Consider the following 22548-nt stretch of genomic DNA (forward strand, 5'->3'; position numbering starts at 1 on the left):
ACTTCTCGAAGACGCAAAAGGTCGTTAATTTCGCCTTTCTACAAGAGTTCTTCTACGCGCCCACATTTGCTGCCAGCCAGCCAGCCAGCCAGCCAAAGTGAGATTAAAAGCTACTTTTTAGCGCATCTCACTTTGGCTGGCTGGCTGGCTGGCAGCAAATGTGGGCGCGTAGAAGAACTCTTGTAGAAAGGCAACGGGTGTACGTGTATCTACAGGGCCGTGAAATTTGTCAACCTTAGAGACATGGCTACATGATGTGGGGTTGGCGACATCTGGGCGTCATCCTCGAGCGTAGTATACTAACGTGAAGGTTTTTCAGTTTTTTCCTATCTTCTACTACAGTTTTGGTTCGATTCTTTTCAAATTGGTGTCGTCGGAAAGATGTTGTAAACGCGCACAACTCCTGCGTGGCGGAATTTTGTTTTTTGTCATAGGGGCGAAATTAACGACCTTTTGCGAGGCGCGCGCGCGCGTCTTCGAGAAGTAGTCAGGCGCCTTTTACCTTCCGTTGCGAACTCACGCGGTTTAACGTTTCGTGAATCTCGAATCGCTGTCTCTCTTTCTCGTGTCGCCAATAGAAGTGAATTGCGAGTGAACGGGACGTCGGAAGTGGGTAACGTAAAAGAGAATGTGGTAGCCCGCGACACGATCTCACTGATGGTGGAGTCAAATCTTCAAACGCGAATTGCGAGTGAACGGGACGTCGGAAGGGGGTACCGTCAACGGGAATGTGGTAGCCCCCGACACGATCTTCCTGATGGTGGAGTCAAATCTTCAAACGCGAATTGCGGGGGAACGGGACGTCGGAAGGGGGTACCGTCAAAGGAAATGTGGTAGCCCCCGACACGATTTTCCTGATGGTGGAGTCAAATCTTCAAACGCGAATTGCTGGTGAACGGGACGTCGGAAGGAGGTACCGTCAAAGGGAATGTGGTAGCCCCCGACGCGATCTTCCTGATGGTGGAGTCAAATCTTCAAACGCGAATTGCGGGTGAACGGGACGTCGGAAGTGGGTACCGTAAAAGGGAATGTGGTAGCCCGGGACACGATCTCACTGATGGTGGAGTCAAATCTTCAATCGCGAATTGCGGGTGAACGGGACGTCGGAAGGGGGTACCGTCAAAGGAAATGTGGTAGCCCCCGACACGATATTCCTGATGGTGGAGTCAAATCTTCAAACGCGAATTGCGGGTGAACCGAACGTCGGAAGTGGGTACCGTCAAAGGGAATGCGGTAGCCCCCGACACGATCTTCCTGATGGTGGAGTCAAATCTTCAAACACGAATTGCGGGTAAACGGGACGTCGGAAGGGGGTACCGTCAAAGGGAATGTGGTAGCCCCCGACACGATCTTACTGATGGTGGAGTCAAATCTTTAAAAGCGAATTGCGGGTGCACGCGGAAAGTGGAAAGCGGTTAGTGAATGTAGTAGCCTTCGACAAGATCTGTTATTGATGGTTGAGTCGAAAGTGGCTAATAGAATACTGATCTGCCACACAAAAATGCGCTGAAGTCCCTTCGATCTCAAACGAGGATAATTTTTACAAATAAATTTGGAAAAATGCGCTAAAAATGAGAGCAACTTTTACTTATATCACTATCTGAAATTGATGTAGAAAGGGGAACAAAACGAAAATTTGTCATTGTAACATTTTTAATTATTTCAGAAACCGTTCGGTTGAACCTTATGCTCATTTATACGCAATTTAATTAAAATTATGCAGATTTAAAAATATCTTTACAGAAATGGAGGTTTTTTCTGACAGATGTTTTCTTTCACCTTGCGTGTTAACGTGATGAGATTTTAACTCGGATTTTAACCCTCGTACGTACGGACAGTCGAGCGGAATGTTCGCAAATAGTAGTACCGTATCAGCGAAGGAAGGCTCTATACTATGCTGCTTAAAATGTAGATGGTATTATCATGCATCGGTTTCAGCAAAGGGCCAAGAATAAAGAAACGTTGAGTAACAACAAATAAGATAAATAAAATGAAGCACAGAGGGAACGCTAAACATTTAAGGACAGACGAAGGAAAAAGATTGTACAGAACGCTTAACACTGAATTAAGAAAAGACTCGGATAAAGCAAGAACAGCATGGTTTGACAATGAATGTAGGGAAATCGAAGAACAGGAGAAATTAGGTAGAGATGATTTGGTATACAGGGTGACAATTTGAAAACTTACCACCCCCCATATCTTAGTAAATAAACGAGATATTTAAAAAAATCAAAATCCGTTTCAGTAATTCGGAGGGGGAATCACAATGACATAGTTGGCGACGCACCCCCTCACACCCCCTGCGCCCCAGCCACCTCAACTTTTAAATCTTAAATAGTGACCCCCCATGTGTGATACGTCGATGGAAAGCTCTGAAAAAATGCTTTCCAACCATACCAAATAGCATTACATTTAGGTTAGTAATTATCGTGCAAATCAAAAAATAAACTAATATGATACATTTGAAATCTGTCGTATTTAAAACGCAACCGGCGAACATGGACGAACTAAGACAGAGAATAATTCAAGAATGTCGAAATATTGCAAAACTAACATTGGAAAGGTTCGACAAGAGTTTGAGAATAGATTATAACTGGCGATCAAAAATGAGTTGCTGTCGAGTCGGCTTTGGAAGTTCAAGTTAAATACGATTTTCCATGTTTATTTTTTTATTTGCACGATAATTACTAACCTAAATGTAATGCTATTTGGTATGGTTGGAAAGCATTTTTTCAGAGCTTTCCAACGACGTATCACACATGGGGGGTCACTATTTAAGATTTAAAAGTTGTGGTGGCTGTGGCGCAGGGGGTTGGAGGGGGTGCGTCGCCAAGTATGTCATTTTGATTCCCCCTCCGAATTACCGAAACGGATTTTGATTTTTTTAAATATCTCGTTTATTTACTAAGATATGGGGGGTGGTAAGTTTTCAAATTGTCACCCTGTATAATAAAGAGAAGAATACGCTAGATAGGGAGAAAAAATGTGAAACTGTGACGGGAATAGAAAGAGAAAATAAAGATGGCAAGTTGTTGACAGAAGCAAACGAAGTATTGGGAAGATGGAAAGAATATATGGAGGAATTATATCAATCAAAAAAAAACCAGCACAGCTGACAGTGGAAAAAGCGTTCTATCAACGGAAGTAATGGCAGCCATAAAAGAAATGAAGGATGGCCTTGTGTGCAGCTTTTGTTGACATTGGCATTCGATTGGGTAAAGTGGGAGAACCTGTTAGAAGTACTAAAGGGAACGGCGAATACGAAACATATATGAAACAAAAAGCGAAAATCAGGGTTGGCAGTAAAAAGGCGAATTGGTTTCATATTGGAAGAGGAGTTAGACAGGGATGCTTGTTTATCGCCAAGTCTCTTTAATTTTATGTAAAAGATATGGCGGAAAATATGTCGGAAAAGGGGAAAATATGGTAGATCGGATATACGATTTGCGGATGACATGATTGTATTTGCTGAGAGTGAAAAAGAACTTCGAGATATTGTTAGAAAAGTGAAATAAAAACAGAGCATATGACCTAAGAATTCATAAGAACAAAACAAAAGTTATGAAAGTGGGAGTGCAGGAGGATGTACAGTAATGATGGGGGATAGAGCAAGTGAAAAGATATGAGTATTTAGGTACAGAGATAATACAAGGTTGGAAAATGAAGTAAGAGCCTGAGTAAGAGTTAAGAAAGAAATTGGTAAATTGTTTTGTATGGGGTGTGCTAACGTGCGGTAGTGAAAAGTGGACAGCAATGAAAAGAGATCAGGACAAGGTGGAAGCTTTTGAAATGTGGATATGGAGAAGAATGATGAACATCAAATGGACTGATTAAGATAAGTAATGTAGAAGCATTAAGTAGAGTTGGAGAGGAAAGATGTATGTTAAAGAAAGAACTAGATTGGATATGTAGGTACTAAGGAAGAACTGTTTGGTTTAAGTAAGTAATAATCGAGGGATAAATGTTTAAGATAACATCCAAATTACATTGAATTCTGTAAGAGGCCAACAAAAATCTTCCTGTGTGAATTTGAACAATTTAGTGTTTAATAACAAAGGGGCGCGACTTTCGGCAGTCTACATTAGACATAAAGGATGTAAGACTGTAAAAAAAAACCTTTTTTTTATATTTGGTTGGAGCTAGGAAGCTGTTCTGGCAAAAATGTGGCACCTTGTTTTGAACTAGGGGAATGCCCAACCACCATCCTATTCTTACCCTCTCATACGTAAAACACTCTTACCCAGAGTTTCAGTTACTCTCCCTTTGTCCGCACAGCGTGCATCCCTTACAACTTGTACCTACTCCCTAACTTGATCTATACCAAGGAGCCTGTTTGACCGAAACAAGCAGGGCAGTGGTGGACCATTCCCTTCCTTCCTAGGAGAATCTCAAATTTAATATTTTGGAATATGATACTATCCTGAAATTTTTCTGAAGAAGTTCACGATTCGCATCCGACAATTTTTAACTTTCAAACTTAAAAGGATTCGCAACCTACGCACGTCTAAGAATTTAGGAAATTGAGGTTAACACGAAATGAGGATGAGGGTGTGGGTATTTTCGAATACAAGAATCCTTAATCCTGAAACGATGTCAGATACATCAAAACCTGTAGGTAACTCACTTCAGTTCTAAAATTTTCGTTATTTTTTGACACTTTTTACGATGTGGTATTTAAATTTCAGCCGATATTAGATACCATCTTCACTTTATGGAATCTTGATTGTACAGTTGTAAAATTGCATAATCTTTGAGTTACAGGTTTTTAAAGAGCACAATGAACAAACCTTAAAAATGAAAAAAAAGTTGGCGGTATTGACTTCAAAAACTCTAAGAGAAGCCCAAAAACCAAGTACCCTTCCTTTACAAAATAGGAAAAAGTGATATTCAAAAACAGCTTGAATTAAGGTAATAAATTTAGATTTATAGTATCCGATGATTTAATTTAAATTTAAAATTAAGCTCTGGCTCATTGATATGCTGATTAATGTAAAGTAAGTATTAAAAGTACAATATGCAATAAGTAAAATTTAAATTATTAGATCCGCAAATCCGTTCATTATATTAATAGACATTTCAGTCATATTTTTGACTGCCGTTTGTAAACACCATCCATACGAATACGCTTTTTTTCATTTGTCTGTAGCAGAATCTTCAACTTTTAGCATTTTTCCTGATAGCTAGTATAGAGTTTATTTTTGGTAATTCAGCAGAGTCCTCTCAGCAGATCCAAACTAGAAAATGATTTCTATATCATATTTTTTGCCCCTTTGTGAGTGTCTCAGTTTTGACACCATCGTCTGAGAGAGCTGTGACATTTCCGCTAAAATTTAATCCAACGCGGTGCATTTGAAGAGACGTTAATGTAGATTTTGACCCGCCACTGATGTCAAGTAAAACAAGTATAAATTGTGCACAAGTCTTCTGCAGATAAAGCGCATTTTTTTAACCGAAATAGCTTTTGTTTTAACATCACCAATGGATATATTTCTTCCAGACGTCTCAATCGCCCTTTGTGAGTACCCTCTTCCGACAATCCGTTCTTGAGGTATAAGGGAATCTACCCGATCACGATAAAAGGTCGAGGAGGAGAGCTATGGTTGGTATAAATTAATTCCTTTCGTTGAGACCTTTCATAAGAGTACCACGAGGAGTACCATGAAGGATAAAACTAGTTTCATTTTTTTAATTCTTAAAAAATGCGCTAAAAAGTTACAGCTTGAAATCAGAGTGTAAAAACCGCTTCCTTAATAATTGTTACCGAGAGTCTGAAAAACTGAGCTGCGACATAACAAGTTAAAAACATGGTCACTCGCAAATGACGAAAGCGCCTTTTCCCGGCACAGAATCAGTAATTACTCGGAAGGAATTGACTAATCCAAAAAATCTTTTGTCGTTCTGGTCTCGGGGCTGTGGTACACCATATAAGAAAGAAACCACAACAAAAAAAACTTAAACTGGAGGACTATAATAATAATAATATAATAATAACGTTCATTGTCCTTTTGAAAAATGCGCTAAAATGAATAAGAAATGATTTTTATTAGAAATTGTGCGCAATGTAAACTATGAAGCACAAGCATTAGATATTCAAGGTAAGGTTTTTATTAAGGGATGGCGTGGATTGGATTTGGTGATTGTTGTCTAGAGGGAAATATATTCGGTTTTCGCCTAAATTTTAGTTTTTTTGCTAGAAACCGCACAAAGTTAAATTTTGTAAATGAAGATCAAAGTTGCATGATCAGGGATAGGGGTAGATTACCTTTTATAAGTTTTAACTAGCTACAGGCGAGGGAGGGACTTTCAGTATAAGAAGTCACCCCTCCATCAAGTGCCAACGGCCTATTGTATCGGGCGGATGAGCGGATAGGTAGAGCACTTTACTATTGCCCTTGAGGTTAGAAAAAGGTACCCTAAAAGCGGACGAGTCCTCAAAGACCAACGGCATAAGAACCAACGGGTAAACTACCGCATTAAAGTCCTAGGATTTCCCAAGAAGAGGCAGTTTTCCAAATGTCTACTACGAGGCGTGCTTTTGTAAAATTTCCGGAGTAACCATCCCCCAATTTGGAGCAAGAGGAAAGAGCTACTTGGAATGTACGAACCTTACTGCAATGTGGAAAGCTTTAAAAAGTCTAATTTTGGAAATGACAAGAATAAAGATTGACCTGCTAGGAATAAGTGAAATGGGGTGGCCAGACAATGGTGACTTCTGGAAGGGTGATTATCGAGTAATTCACACGGGCTGCATTGAGAGGAGGCCGGGTACAAGTGGTGTGGGAATGGTGCTAAGTAAAGATATGCGACAAAGAGTTACCGGTTATGTCCAATTGAGTGGACGGGTCATACATACCAGTCGGTATAGATACTACAGCATACAACATGGGAGGTGGAAAAGATTTATGATGAGATAAATGAGGTTATTCGTAATGTTAATGGAGAAGACCATTTCATTATAATGAGAGCCTAGAATGCGGCAGTGGGAGAAGGGAAAGATTGCATTGTAGTGTGACCTTTTGGGCTTGGAGAAAGAATGAAAGAGGAGATCGACTGGTGGAATTTTGCAGGCAGTATTGGGAAGACCGTTGTAAGGAAGTCGATGTATTAATGAAGGAGAGAAAATTCGAGACGGCATACAAAACAATAAGCAGTTTTTTGGAAAAAGCAGGACAAAATGCAATGGCTTAAAGGATGATGATGATTCAATTTTTTATGAAGATAAGTATATAGAAATTCTGTATGGAGGAGGGGGGTTTAGTGGAAAAGAGCCGGAAAGGGAATGAGAAGTGGACTCGGAGGAAATGGGCGAAAGGAAACTGTTTACCTCCAACAATATTGACTTGCACCTTATAAACATGTGATAAAAACATTTATATGGAGCGTTTTGTTGTATGGAAGACTTGCGACACTTGGGACGACTGACAAAAAAAGGGTAGAGGCACTAGAAATGCGATGTTAACGAAGAATGTTAAAGATTCCCTCGGTGGACAAAATGAGAATGAAGAGGTATTGAGGAGGGTTGGAGAAGTTAGACTCTCTAAGACACGAAGGTGTGCTAAAAACATCACTGGAAGGTGCTGTGGAAGGTACTAATGTTAGGGGAAGACCCAGGTTAGGCACTTGGCACTGAAAAGGTTGGCTGAAGATCGGGAAGAATGGAGAACTGCCACAGTCTTAAGAGAAAGAGAATTGGGGGTTAAGTCGATTAATTTGCGTTTTTCTTCTCTCTCACGAAATGTCAATATTTATTAGAAACCGCGCGTGATTTACAATTGTTATTAGGTCTAAATGTTGTCTCGGCAAAAATCGTGTTATTTAAAACTGCTCGCAATGTAAAATATGACACTTTCAAGAAAAGAATTATATTATTAGGGGGTCGAGTACATTGTAATTTATGATTATTGTCATAGGTTAATGTAAAATAAATTTAGAAAGTGCATTTGAGTTTTCTCCTAAGTTTTAGATCTGAAACATTACAAGCACAAAGCTTAATTTGGTAAATGGAAGACACTGTTACGCCGATAGGGATAGGGGTGAATTAATTTTTATGAGCGCAGTTTGGGGGTTAAGGTACGGTAGAATAAGGAATTTTTGTCTCAACAGAAATGGACCACGTGCAATGCAAAAGAAGAAACCCAAAGTTGTTCGCGTTTATAATCTCGAGGGATAAGGGAGGGTAGTTTGAAAAATTTGGTTTTCGTCTAGTATTTGTCCCTAAATATCAAAAATCGATTTCTGTAAATGAAAGTTAACGTTACATCTTTAGGGTTACGGGTGGATTAACGCTTTATGATCGCGGTCGGTTGACGATTAAGGGTTGTTCTTCTCTGGGTTTTGCGTAAAATTTTGTGTCTCAACAAAAATCGTTTTTAAGAAACTGAGCAATGTAGGTTAAAGGTAACACCTTACAGACAACATTGTTTCATTAGGGGACGAGAATTGTGTTGTATTACCGTTGTCAGTGGTTAACGTAAAATCGAGCGTAAAATAAATTAGGGAATTGTATTTAAGATTTCCTCCAACATTTTGGATCTCATCACGAAAAATTGTTTCCTATTAGAAGCTGCGCAAATTTTAATTTGGAGAATGAGAGCCAAAGTTACAGTTCAAAAGGTAGAGATTGATTACATTTTACGATCGCCATCGGGGGTTAAGACAAGTTAATTAAGGATATCTAAAGTTTGTTTCTCAACATAAATTGTTAGAATGTAATATAAAATTCGATAATTTCACGAAAAAATTGTTCCATGGGGGAGTTGGGATGGATTACATTTTACCATTATAGTCAGGGTTCAAGGTAGAGTAGGGTACGGAACTGTACTTCTCTCGATAAGTATCAAAAATTAGATGGAGCGGTGGAGTATTGATCTTTGTTGAAGAAGAAGGAATGGTAAATTACCAAATTGTATTTGATCTTAGCCTCTATTTTCAACAATTGACCGCAATGAAAAGCACATCTAAAGCCAAGCATGGTTTGACAAAAGTCAAAATTACACTTTCGGCGGACTGGGACAATATTTAATGCCTGGATTAAGTTAGCACCCCTGAATCGGCAACCAAATTTGTTGCATCGTCAAAATATTGTGATCATTTTATGCTATCTTATCCGCCAATCTCCAAATGTTGTACGCTTCTTGTTTACGAGAAAATCAAAATTTTCCATTGGGGATCCAACTTAATACTAGAAAACCATTGTTCACGTATCCACAAGACACTAATGCTATGGCTTTGTGCTGATTTGTGCACCAATACACTTAACGCAACACCCCTCACAATCGAAGTGACTTGAAACCTGTCATTGTGCCTATTTTGTTCTGATTTGGGCGCCTTCCGTTTCAGAGAAAATCAAGATATTCAGTTGGGGGTCCACCTTAATGCTACACACTCTTGCTCGTATCTACATGACACAAACAACATTGTTTTGTGCTGATTTGTGTGCCAATACTATGCGCCTTCCGTGTTGGAGAACTTTAAAATGTCTACAAGAGGTGCCATCTTAATGCAGCATCCCTCATGTCTATTCTCGGAATACTTTGAACCCTATGTAATGGTTTTGTGCTCATCAATAATCCCCACACCAACTCCAACTTCACTTTTGTTTTCAATTATTGATTGCCTTAACCTCCAAACACGTAACCTTACTTATTCCAATTCTTTATTTTATTATTTGTACCCGATTTCTCATTGCCTTGACGTATTATACAGCATTCCATCCATTTATATCTTCATTACGGAAGTATTTTGCACTAGTTGGATCACCAACAGATAATTTCGACTTTCCCCGAAACGAAAGGCGCACAAAACTGGAGAATTGGCGCAGAAATCAACACAAAATATGCACAAAAGTATGACATAGGCTTCAAGTAGATCCGATTGTAAGGGGTACTCCGAAACGAAAGGCACACAAAACCTTAGTATTAGCGCACAAAACCAGTACAAAACTATAGTAACGTATGGAACATCAGTTTTGAGAAAAAGTTTGCTCGATTTTGATCTCTTGTTTAGTTACCATGCAGGTACACAAAAAGTGCAAGAAACGTCAAATTGTTTCAATCAGTAAGTTCAAAATATCGTACAAACTTGAAATTCGCAAGAATATTTATAGCTTAGTTGGACGTTTACCTTAAAGTGAAATCGTGAACTTGTTTTGAGATCAAAATGTTACGAGAATGTGACGATGCATTAATTTGGCGAAACCTGGAAGACCTCACTTTTTACCACAAAACAGCGTTTAAAAAACTGGTAGAAAGCGCTCAAGACGGAATTGAAATTTCTAGTTGAAAGCTAGGTGGTCGTTTTAAAGTGTCGTACAAAACCGTAGACTTTGTCCAGAAATGGCGTGCATTTTCAAAAAAGAAGGAAGTATCCCAAATACACTCGGGCACAACTCGAAAGAATTCCTGGATGTTGCATTGATGGTTAAGAATATTTTGAGCTATCGCGTTCAGAAATGAAAGGTAGCAGTAGCAGGAGAACTCGCGAATGATTGGAACAGAATAACGTCAATTACGACGGATTAAAGATAACTCACCAATTGTTCCAAAAGTTCGGCCAATCGAACAATTTTGGTCGTTACTGTGTCGAAAAGTTTACAAAGGATGGGAAGCCCAAAATTAACAACAATTACGGGCGCCAGTTTTTAAAAAGAATCGAGAAATGAACCTGAACATCGTCTAAGGGAAGGCGAATCTAAAACGCACAAAATTTGTGGATTGGCGCACAAATCGGTACACAATTTTGGAAATGTAGCAAATTGGGGGGCCGACTCAGGGGTGCCAACTTACATTTAATAGTTGCTAATTAGAGAAAGTATCAAAAATGAAAATGAAATTCGAAAATTTCGACTCTGCAGCGACGGGCGCATTTTCACCCTTCTGCCCCTCTTATAATTATGGAAAACCACACAAAACTTTGTAAATGAATGTCAAAGTTACACGATTAGGGGTAGATTGCCTTTTACGATTAAGAGCAGAGTCGATTAAGGGACGTATCTATTTGCGTTTTTGTCGAAAAGTCGATTTATTAGAAACCGCGCGTAACGTAAAAGATGGCCCCTATCAAGGCAAATTTGTTTCATTAGGGAATGGGGTAGATTGTGTTTTATGATTGATTAATGTAGAGTAGATTAAAGGTTTTTTCGCACATTTTCGATCGAGTTCTATTAGAAACCGCACCCAGCGTAATTTAGTAAAAAATCAAGGAAAAGGTTACACAGTTGCGTGGAATACCTTTTGGCTTTTGTCGAGGGTAAAGTTGAGGTAGTATAAGAAATTGTATTTGGTTTTTTATTAGAAATTTATTAGAAACCCCACACGACTCTTTTAAGGCAAAGTTGTTCCATTAGAGATTTATAGGGTGGATTGCGTTTTAAGATCACGTTGGCCGGTGGGAGGTTAAAGTATAGTTAGAAAACAAACAGTTTCACAGCGAGTTACGATTTAATATCCCTAGTTATCAGTCTCGTAATACACTAACTTTCTGATTTCCTACACCGAAAACCAACACTCTTAGAAAATGGACCATTCCTACGTGTTACGACGAACAACTCCATGTCATAACAATATGATATTCTTCACAACTCAATAAATTAATTAAGCTCACAGCTACACTGTTGCAAAACTAACCTTATCACATCAAAAATTATTATTACTACTATTTTTTTTCAAAGAACCTTTGAGGGTTAAATAAACCGATTTCTGGACAAGCGTGCCTTGAACAAAAATCTAAATTTAATAACGACGGTCCTAAGTTACTGATTCAAATCAAGATGCTCTTTGGAGAGTGGTCCGCGTACAATTGAACTGATGTTATTTTATTTGGTCTTTATTTTTGAGCGGGCGAGTTTTCAGCCAAGGGGTGCTCTACCAACCCAATCCATTGTACATTTGCAAATACCATGCTCGAATCCGGATTCGAACCAGGGGCCCTTAGTAGCGCAGTCAAGCTTCAACTCAACTGCGCCACACGAGCCGGCATTATTTACATTTTTATGGAAAAAAAAAACTCGTCGACACACTAAAACGCCTCAAAAAATATTTCAATCCCAGCTTTCTAATTGCCACAATCATAGAACAATTGCTTACTTTTAATCGGTGTAATACTGGAATGCCAAGTAAGTCTCATCACGTCGAAAAACTTATAGGATCCCCCATGAGTAGGAGGAACAACGTGTCCGGACCCGAACCGAGCATTTAAAAATATTTCAATACGAGAAAGTAAATTAGGGGATTGACTCAAGTCAAAAGGTATAATGTATAAGATCACTTACTTTTTTCTTCTACCTCGTGATCATTCTCCAATTTCGTATCCTGCCGAAACCGTTTTTGTCCAACAATACCCGTAGTTAATCCGAAGAAGATAATTAGTATAGCCCAACCTAATACTATCCAACTACAGCCAGCGCCCTTTGGTTTGCGAATGCAGTACGAATACCAGAAGTAGCGCCGCTGTAGGGCTGCGAAGAAACCGGCCGTGGCCATTAGTGGCGATGATAGTCAAACATGGGCCTTTTATCGGAGGCCCGAACAAGGTACGTTCCAAAATTATGCCACGGAAGACCACACCGCAATGAACAGGTATTAAGACGTCCTTTCATCAATCTGAACATGGTAATTATAGGAGGGACGAAGAAACTTGCTTCAATTCTTCTGTACCGTCATCGGACATCATCTGAAACAAAAGTTAATTATTGAATCCATTCTCTAAACATGTTAAAGTACAAAAAGAATGTGTAAATGCGACTATACGCTTATCCGTTAGTCGGTTATATCCTGGTCCACGAGAAGTTTGTACTATTTTACTATTAAAGTATAAAATTATACGTTGGCATTTAGCCGTTCTCCACGTCGTGCCATGCCACACAATGCAAAAACCCGAAAACGAGTACGCTGACCTTACATTGTAAAGATTCGCGAATATCGATCTTATAAAAATATAGGCGTAGAAAATAAATAAATCCATGTAGTAGCGACGTAGTCTATATTCAAAGGTAGCGACTATAAATAATTATTACTATAATAGTAGTTGACAGTCATCGTTCTTCTAAGACTTTACTTACAATGGATGGTGCTGAACTGGTTTAGTATACAAAAAGTATTATATTTGCGTCATTCCGCGGCCGAAATCCGTAAACAATCGTATACGACTTTACATTAACCAGATCAATTAAACTCTCTCAATATACGCGAAGTCAAATACACAAGGTTGGGGAAGCGTAACGGCCAATTAACTCATAATCCGTTTCCTGTTTCGATTTTCATAACTACGCCACCAAGTAAAACGAAAATAATGCATACGTTGACCCATTTTGCAAAAGAGTCAAGGTTTGGAACACTGCAGTAACTTCCAAAAAGCTAACGATTTCTACAGATCGATACTATCGCGACCAATGTTATCAAATTGTGTCAATGATACGACCGCTTTTAAGGGTAGTTATTTCCACCTGTTTTTCTGTGCTTAATCTCCCGCTTTCGCCAATTATACGCTTCCCAGCATATTTTATATAACATAACGCACATTCGTCAAGTTGAAAAGAAAGAGAAATTTTTTTTAACTGAATGTTGAAAGAAAGAGATCCAATACGAACTTTAATCGTGAAAGCTGCACCGCATAATGAAAGCTCTTTCGGTATTGCTTAGGACGCGAATGTACTATTCTAAAAGCACTGCATCTGGAAGAAACAGAAAAGCACATCGGCATGTTTTTCCCAAAAAATTTTTGCAGTTTTAGTCCGGTTTTAGACTTCACTAAAAGTGTGGGAAATTTGAATGGGAAATTAAAACAGCGTATAACAAGACAGGTCGATTGAAGAATGAAGATCCCCAGATTAGCTCGGAAATAAATATCCTACTAAACCCTGAACAGAAAAGAAATTGATTATTCTCTTCTTTAATAAAGAATAATTACCCCCAAACACTTTCAGTAATAGTCCTGACGCTTTCGACGTTTTGCTTACATTTGGCCAATCCCAAAAATTCTAATTCAATCAATATTTATGAACTTTTCAACGGCACCAACTGAGTTCCTGTTGGTTATTTCGCAAATCCAAATTAAATGTATCTTGCTGAATGACAAACACCGCCACAAACAGATCTAATCTGAATCTCAATATTATACTATTAACCGCCCTTATTTAAGAAAAGAGCATTTAATAAAAGAAAATTGGATCCATCAGGCGTAATCGAGCCATAACTAGTTCGCAATAGTGGATTAGTGTCCACTTCCACTTTGAACACCTTACATACATATTAAATATGCTCAGTAGAAAAATTGAACCCCATGAGTATACCACGTTTGTTCCACACCAAGATAGTTGGCGCCGGTAATGGCAATTGGTTCCTAGTCACTATACAAGAAGTATTTTCCTCCTAGAACCCAGAAAAAATACAGGTAAGCACGAGACCATTACCGCATTCTCTTTCAAATGAACCGCCTATTGTCGAAGTCTCAGTTTTTCATATAGTAGAGTATCAACAAATACATTGTCAATGTATATATAATAAAACTTATTTTACTACGTACTCCCAGAGGGGATACTTTAATAAAAATTCTCCTTTTTAAAAAAAACACGGTCGTTCTTGTAAGTACCTAAATAGTGGAGAGTACACAAATATAAAGAAATTTGCCATTGCGCATGCGTAAAAAGTGATTTTGAAACCGGTATTAGTTTTACTTTTATTCCCAGTGTATATACGAGTACATATGATCATTTAAATGCTTCATAATTAAGAAAGTTGGTATTGATCAAATTTTGAAACTGGTATTCGTTTTACGTTTATTCCAAGTGCCTATACATATTTTTAATAAGGAAATTGGCATGCGCAAAACAATACTAAAATATCTTTAATTTTACTTATATTCGCAGTGATTCGCCGTTTCATTTAAATATCTTCATAAAAAAAGAAGTTAGCATTTGTACACGAGTTAAACCAAATTTCTGACACTGCGGATGCGCAAAATCACATTTTGAAACCATTTTCATAGATTTGAATGAGTCTCTTAAACGGTAAGGGTAGATAAAAGTGATCACTTTAACCGCAAGGGTACATAAAGTGTAACACATCATTGTGCATTCCAATTACATCAGTCATTTTTATTAAAAATGAGACGTGGAGCACGAAATAAAATAAAGTTCGGACTAGAAAATATTATTGTTTCCATGGAAATCTAAGCTTGCTATTTTGGATGTCTAAATTAAATTAAATAACAAAATTTTCTGAAGTTTTATAATGGTTTCTATGGATTCTGCTATAAAATAGTATTATATTATACACGACAATAAAGGGAGAAACACCCCTTTATAGTCTTGTATAATAAATAACTACTACTTTTTTGCGAAGATAAATTTTCACTTTTGAGGAATATACGCTAAAAACCTTTTGTGAAAATGTGAACTATATGGTTGCACATCTATAGAAATTATTTTTGAATGTAGAGGGTGTCCCACTTTTACGGTGTAAATAACTAACTCTGTTTTAAACAGTAATTTTTAGTTGTTTCGAAATCATTGTTAACCTCTGCAGTTAAGCTATTCAGTTTTTGATTTTTTGGTTGTTGCCCTTTTGTTAATTTTTTTCCGAATAATTCCCCATTCCCTTTAAAGAATCGTAGCGACCTTGTTTTTTGATCACATTATAATTTTTCAGCTTTTACTTGTCAAATTGACGTGAAGTTCGCCGAGCATTTGTTCAAAATTGATTTGTTAACTATCCATAAGAACTCACAAATACGGTGATATTAATTAAAAAATGTTTTAGATTGAAAGGTGGATTTAGTAGTTTGTTTTCTATTACGATTTCAATGATCATCATCAGTCCGCCTGTCTGTCCACTTATTTCTCTACGCTCTAAGGCAAGCAAATAGGAAACTCTTTTCTTAAAAATGAAAGCAAAGAATAGCCATGTCCGCAAATTCTATTTATAAAAAGGACAAGGTTTCATTCTAACCTGTGCCTCTGAGGACGACCCAACATACAATTAAGCCATAAGGGGATTAAATTTACCAAAGGTTTAAGAAGTAATTTAAGTACGGGCTTTCTCTCGCTTGGAAAGAGTGTCCAAGATAAGGATGTCTATCATGGAGATCGAAACTGTAGAAGCTACGATTATGGTCAAATTAGAGAAAAGATGTGCAATTAAACCATTATTATCGTGCTTTAGAGAAAACAAAAAAAATCCGATTACTTCCGAACCGAAACTTGCCGATTTTATTTTTATTTTTTGCTGGTGTTATTTGAACATATACAACAAGAAAGACAAAAGACACTTTCTCATTGACACTTTTTATACTCTACAAGACAGCACCCGCGCACACTTTGCGAGCATACCTATTAATTCCTGGAAAATAGAAAAAATGTTAGATACGTATACTTGCACGATTAAGATGTGCGTAGATGCACCGTCCTGTTGAAACCAACAATTTCCAACTTTTTTTTATTTGTGTGGCGTACCTACATAGTTGTATTCGTAATAAAAAGTGCTACTAAATACAGTGTGTACGTTCTCCACGGGCCATTTAAAAAAGTATAGTTTGTGATAATTTCTCCGAAACAAAACGTTGTATTAAGAATCTTCCAACGTTGCTCAAAAAGGGGCAATGAGAAAGTATTTTTTGGGAACAAGAAAACGGCAGTTCTAGGTTCTAATGTAAACCCAAGTATCTTCAAAAAGTTGATGATCGAGTCCAATACTCCACAGAATTCCTTCCGCTTTTGAGGTTTCGACTAGAACCAGCAGGATTATATTGTGCCAGTAGATAGGTCAAATTACCGCAACTTACAACGCCACCTGAACCCACTGAATTCATTACATCTTTCAGGACAAAACCCTCTATCGAAGCATTTCTTGCAGAATATTCAACAGTTATTTAAACTGATGTGTATTCCAAATGACATCATTTTTTGGTGCAAATATAATTCGTGAAAGGGGTTTCAATCCAAATTTTAAGGTATTATTTTTTCTGTAACCAACATCATACACATTCATCCCAACATGTAAGTACGAATACGAAAATTATAAACACCCGTGCGAAGCTGGGTCGGGCAGCTAGTAACTTATAAAATAATAGATTTATGTGCTGAAATAAATAATGCCTATCTGAAGGAAATTATTGCTACTGAAGTACCAGAATCACTCGAAATTTGCTGGTAGCAGGTTGGGATAACATAATATCTCTAGCAGCACTTTAATGCAAACATTAAAAAACTAGAAACATTTATGTACTCTTCTTGAAATATGCCTTGGCAAATCCCGCTCAACCAGGAATTAATTTATTATATAAAATAAGAAAAAGAAAACAACCCGTTAACTCGATTTTGTCGAATTTCTACAAAACGGCCTGATGAAATTTCCCAAAAATTTTGTGGCGGCCGCGGCTCCGGGCCGCGATAGCGGCCCGGGCGGCGGCGGCCCTCGAACTTTAGGCCTTCCCCCCCCTCCGCCCCCCCGAAATTTTCGCGTTTCGCAAGGGGTCCACGTTAAATTCGCGAAGGGGGGGAAGGCGCGGCGCAACGCGCGCGCCGCTCCGGCTCGGGACTCGGGAGGGACCGGCCCTTCGTTCGAGTGCCGAACGGCGGTCCCCGGGCCCCCCGTTCGCGGGGGAGGGCACCGAAAAGATTTTCCCGTTCGCGGACTTTACGGTGGGTTTGCGGGCGAAGGAAACGCAGGAATTTTTTTAGATTGGCGAATTAGAAGGGCCGTCCGGTCCTCTCGCCGTCCCGAAATTACGGGAAAACGCTATTCACTTTTAGGGGGTCAAAAGTGCACTCGTCTGAATCCGAGTTTACCTCCCATACGTCAGTTGCGGTTCGAGTTTGCCGTTCGCTTCTCGGCGTCGGAATAATTTTTTTTTAGAGAATTATATTACGAAAAATAATTTCTCAATCGCCGAAGACGTTGCGCGTGAGCGTCGCGCGCCGCCCGACCGTCGGTATTAGCGTCTTCGCGAATCGAAACGCTTTTGGACGCCCGGCCACCGGCGATTACGATTTCGGCCGGGACGGGACGATGGCAGCACGGTCTCGTATAACGTACAAAACGCAACTTCCTTATTTACAGAGCGATTTGCACGAAACTTTGGTGTTAGGTCCCTCTAACACAGGTAATTAAAATGCACTTTTCCCAAATTCCCACTGCGCCTGCGCAAAACGCAACTTTCTTATTTACGGAACGATTTACACGCAATTTTGGTTTTAGGTCCCTCTAGCAAAAGCAAATAAAATGCACTTTTCAAAATTCGCACTGCGCCTGCGCAAAACGCAACTTTCTTATTTACGGAACGATTTACACGCAATTTTGGTTTTAGGTCCCTCTAGCAAAAGCAAATAAAATGCACTTTTCAAAATTCGCACTGCGCCTGCGCAAAACGCAACTTTCTTATTTACGGAACAATTTACACGCAATTTTGGTTTTAGGTCCCTCTAGCAAAAGCAAATAAAATGCAGTTTTCAAAATTCGCACTGCGCCTGCGCAAAACGCAACTTTCTTATTTTACGGAACGATTTACACGCAATTTTGGTTTTAGGTCCCTCTAGCAAAAGCAAATAAAATGCAGTTTTCAAAAATTCGCACTGCGCCTGCGCAAAACGCAACTTTCTTATTTACGGAACGATTTACACGCAATTTTGGTTTTAGGTCCCTCTAGCAAAAGCAAATAAAATGCAGTTTTCAAATTCGCACTGCGCCTGCGCAAAACGCAACTTTCTTATTTACGGAACGATTTACACGCAATTTTGGTTTTAGGTCCCTCTAGCAAAAGCAAATAAAATGCAGTTTTCAAAATTCGCACTGCGCCTGCGCAAAACGCAACTTTCTTATTTACGGAACGATTTACACGCAATTTTGGTTTTAGGTCCCTCTAGCAAAAGCAAATAAAATGCACTTTTCAAAATTCGCACTGCGCCTGCGCAAAACGCAACTTTCTTATTTATGGAGCGATTTACACGCAATTTTGTTCGGGCCTACCTAACGAACAACAAATTGTGCCAATGAAATTTTAAATCCCGATTTTTGTACGCATTGCCGACATGCAAAATTAGAAATAATGACAGGAAAGATGCAGAATTCATTCTCTACAACAAACATAAAATACATAAAGGGAAGCCAACATTTCCACATAATTAAAATACCACTGCAATACCTATGGCGAAAAGTGACCCCAAAAATTAAGTACTATCTTGTGGAAGGTTTTTAGTGAAATCCACCAAAATGTGGGTGTAATATAAGTATAAGTAGATGTACCGAAAAAGGAAATGTGATAGCCTCCGACACGAGCTTCCTGATGGTGGAGTCAAATCATCAAACGCGAATTGTGGGTGAACAGAACATCGGAAGTGGGTACCGTCAAAGGGAATATGGTAGCCCCCGACACGATCTTACTGTTGGTAGATCCAAATCTTCAAACGCGCATTGGAAGGGAACTGGACATCGGAAGTGGATACCGACAAAGGGAATATGGTTATGGCGTTATGCAAATTTTCAGAATGATCGGCGTACTTTGATAAAATGCAGTACACACAAAAAACTGACCAATACTGGATTTTATCAAAGTATGGCCAACCATTTTGAAAATTGATTGATTGCATAACGCTATAACTTTTCATTCTGAACAACTTTTCTTAATAACACTTTGGCGTAATGTGAACGGAAAAAGTAGTTTACCTAGAACCAAAATATTCCATATTGTAGAATCCAACGGTGACATCATCATTTGTGTGTTAATGTGCAAGGCGAAGCCGAGCAATGTGTTAACGGTTCTATACAAACGTGAGACTGGGTGCCATTTACATTAGGGTGTTATGCCCCCCAATTGCATACAGAAGCCAGTTTGTTCATATTTTGGCGTTTATTGGGAGACGCCGAGGGTTAGGACGATACGGTCTTTACCACCCGCACGTTAGTAAGGGAGTTATTGCACTGTGGTAAAAAATGACCCCCAACTTTTTTTACGAAAATACACGTTTTGAAGCACCAGGTATCCGAATCAAACAAAATCTCTATGATGTCGGTCTGTCGGTCCGTCTGTACTCTCATTTCCGATGAAACGGCTTAATCGATTGGAACCAAATTTGATACACATATTCTCAGACATAAGAGGAAGAGCTGAAAAGGTTTTGGGCATAATCACGCATGCGTAAGGTGTCAAAAATGTTAAATTAATATTATGGCGAAACTTTTGCGTCGAATTGTCCCAAATTTTGTAGATGTGTATATAGACACTTTGACACAACCCGCACATTTACGTTGGTAAGGAAGGTATTGCATTGGAGGTCGGTCTGTACTCAAACAAATTTGGTACACATATTCCTAGACCTAAAAGGAAAATCTGAAAAGATTTCGGGCAGAAACGCGCATGTGCAGGTGTGCGGGTGTTATCTGTGCTGGCCACAGCAAATTTTTTACATTGGTCTCCTAAAGTGTTCGTTCATATTTTAGATTCCACGGCAACTTGGGTACATGCGTGAGGCGAGGCGGCGCAGCCGCCGAAGTCGAGCGATGTCTTCTTTTGTGTGTCAATGTGCGGAGCGAAGCCGTGCAATGTGTGAACGGTTGTATATAAGCGTGAAACTGTTTAGCATCTAAATTAGGGTTTCATGTATGTTGCGCAGAACGCAACTTACTTATTTACGGAGCAATTTGCACGAAACTTTGGTGTTAGGTCCTTCCACAGAGTTGTATATAATAAATAGAGAGACAGTGTTGTTGCATAAAATTCACTCCAATTGGATCTTGCGCAGGCCGTTGACGAGGGTGCGCACTAACCGGATGGAGATATAGTGACCAATAAACAACGTAGGTGCGAGCAAAACAAACGCATTTCACGCACCGCGAATGCGCCACAACGCCTTAGCCGTTTAAAACTATATAAGTATGTGACCACTGTAGTTGGAGTTAATTTTGCAACGCGCAGGTCCTGTGTACAGCTCCTCTATTTACTATATACGAGTACAACTCTGTGGGTCCTAACAAAAACAAATGAAATGCGCTTTTCAAAACTCGTATTGCGCATGCGGAGAGCGCAACTGTCTTATTTATGAAGCAATTTGAGCGAAATGGATGGTAAGTCCATCAAATAAAAGCAAATAAAACGCATACGCAAAAAGTCGTGTTGTGCGCAAAACGCAACATTCTTATTTTCGGCGGTATTTGTGAGAAATAAACTCACTCTAGCGGAGATTTAAAATGCAAAGCATTTTTACCAACCTATAGGATGAGATTGACTAAAAAAGAGAGTATCAATATATTAGTTCATTTTGAGCCGTATCAAGTTTCTTTCTGCTTTTTTCGCCTTTTACAATATTCTAACCACACAGAACACGGTTCAAACTACATTATCAAAACAATCAAGCAAAAAACAAAAAATTGACAAACGGTGAACCACACAAAACGGCGATTGTTAATTAAACGCCGTGATCGGCCGGAACGAGCGAAAAGCGAGTTCCGTACCGATCTAGTACTTTATTGAAATTCACAATTCATTTAGAGAATAGTTTAATTCATATTTGCACCTTCCCCGCTATTACTTATCAAATTGTTCTAACCTAACTTTCCTTCTGCATAGCATTTTTTTTAAAATTATTTAAATTTAATTCCCAAGAATTAAATTACGAATCTAACAAATCAATGCCTCCGATGTATTATGGTTGCTTGAAAAAAACTACAAGACACGCAAATGTGATACTTTTTGAAACGTAGCTGCGTCGGTAACTGCCAAACGAAATACTTTGGACCGTTTTAAAAATCGAAAAACTTTAATACTTTTGCATCGGAACCAATCCCATTCCCAAACGCCAACTTTAATTTTCTTTTCACGTTTCTTTTATGAAACTGAGCAAAACATTGCGTGGCTACACCAATTTTTGTTAATTTTTGGCAACGTACAAAGAAAAGAGAGACATAATTATGCCCGAAGAAAAAAAAATTTAACAAAAAAATTTTTTCGTTCTCGGAACTGGCAAAATGGCGGAGAAAATAACATCTTGAAAACAAATAAGTCACGAATGATCTGCTCTTAAATACTAAAGAAGCTTCTGAATATGACCGCCGATCCCAAAATTACTTTTTGATACGATGGAATATCGCAATCTCAAAAGCCGAAAAATAAAGGTTATCTACTCACCTGCAACGAATGAAAGTACCACTTTTTGAAGAAAACAGAATTGTCTTTTTCGAAGATTGAAGATGTGATGTGTTCTGGTCTTTTTGTAGATGATTTTCCCAGCAACCAATACTAATTGAATGACACCCGATCCAGACTTGTAACGTTCACACAACTGCAGGAGGACACCTGCCACAGTAACACTAAAAGTGTTTCTGTTGACATATAAGTTCGTTTGTCAGTTTTATATCAAAGTTTAGGTAACTGCCAAGGACAATTTTACTACCGTCCCCATAATAAAATACGTTAAACGGTTTAGTATTCGAGCAGAGCTATCTGCCGATACGCAACATAAAAAACAAAGCTTTCTTCACATGCACCATTAAAGATCAATATATGCGCTCACTTGAACGGCATAAAAATTCCAATCTCATAAGAACATTTAGAGCGAAATTG

At 38.7% G+C, this 22548-nt stretch overlaps 1 protein-coding gene across 1 annotated transcript in view; it reads right to left on the reverse strand.

Moving 5' to 3' along the window:
- Window positions 1-22329, reverse strand: part of LOC116165466 (insulin-like receptor) — a 53104-nt gene extending 30775 nt beyond the window's left edge. The window contains exons 1-2 of the mRNA XM_031479928.1: window positions 22114-22329; window positions 12269-12669 (exon numbers count right to left, since the gene is read on the reverse strand). Of these exons, the coding sequence (XP_031335788.1) occupies window positions 12269-12479 (211 nt within the window). The 5' untranslated portion in view covers window positions 12480-12669; window positions 22114-22329. The remainder of the gene's footprint in view (window positions 1-12268; window positions 12670-22113) is intronic.
- Between the last annotated feature and the right edge of the window lie 219 nt (window positions 22330-22548).

This window comes from Photinus pyralis, unplaced genomic scaffold (assembly GCF_008802855.1).
Source record: "Photinus pyralis isolate 1611_PpyrPB1 unplaced genomic scaffold, Ppyr1.3 Ppyr1.4_LG3a, whole genome shotgun sequence".
Classification (NCBI taxonomy): Eukaryota; Metazoa; Arthropoda; class Insecta; order Coleoptera; family Lampyridae; genus Photinus; species Photinus pyralis.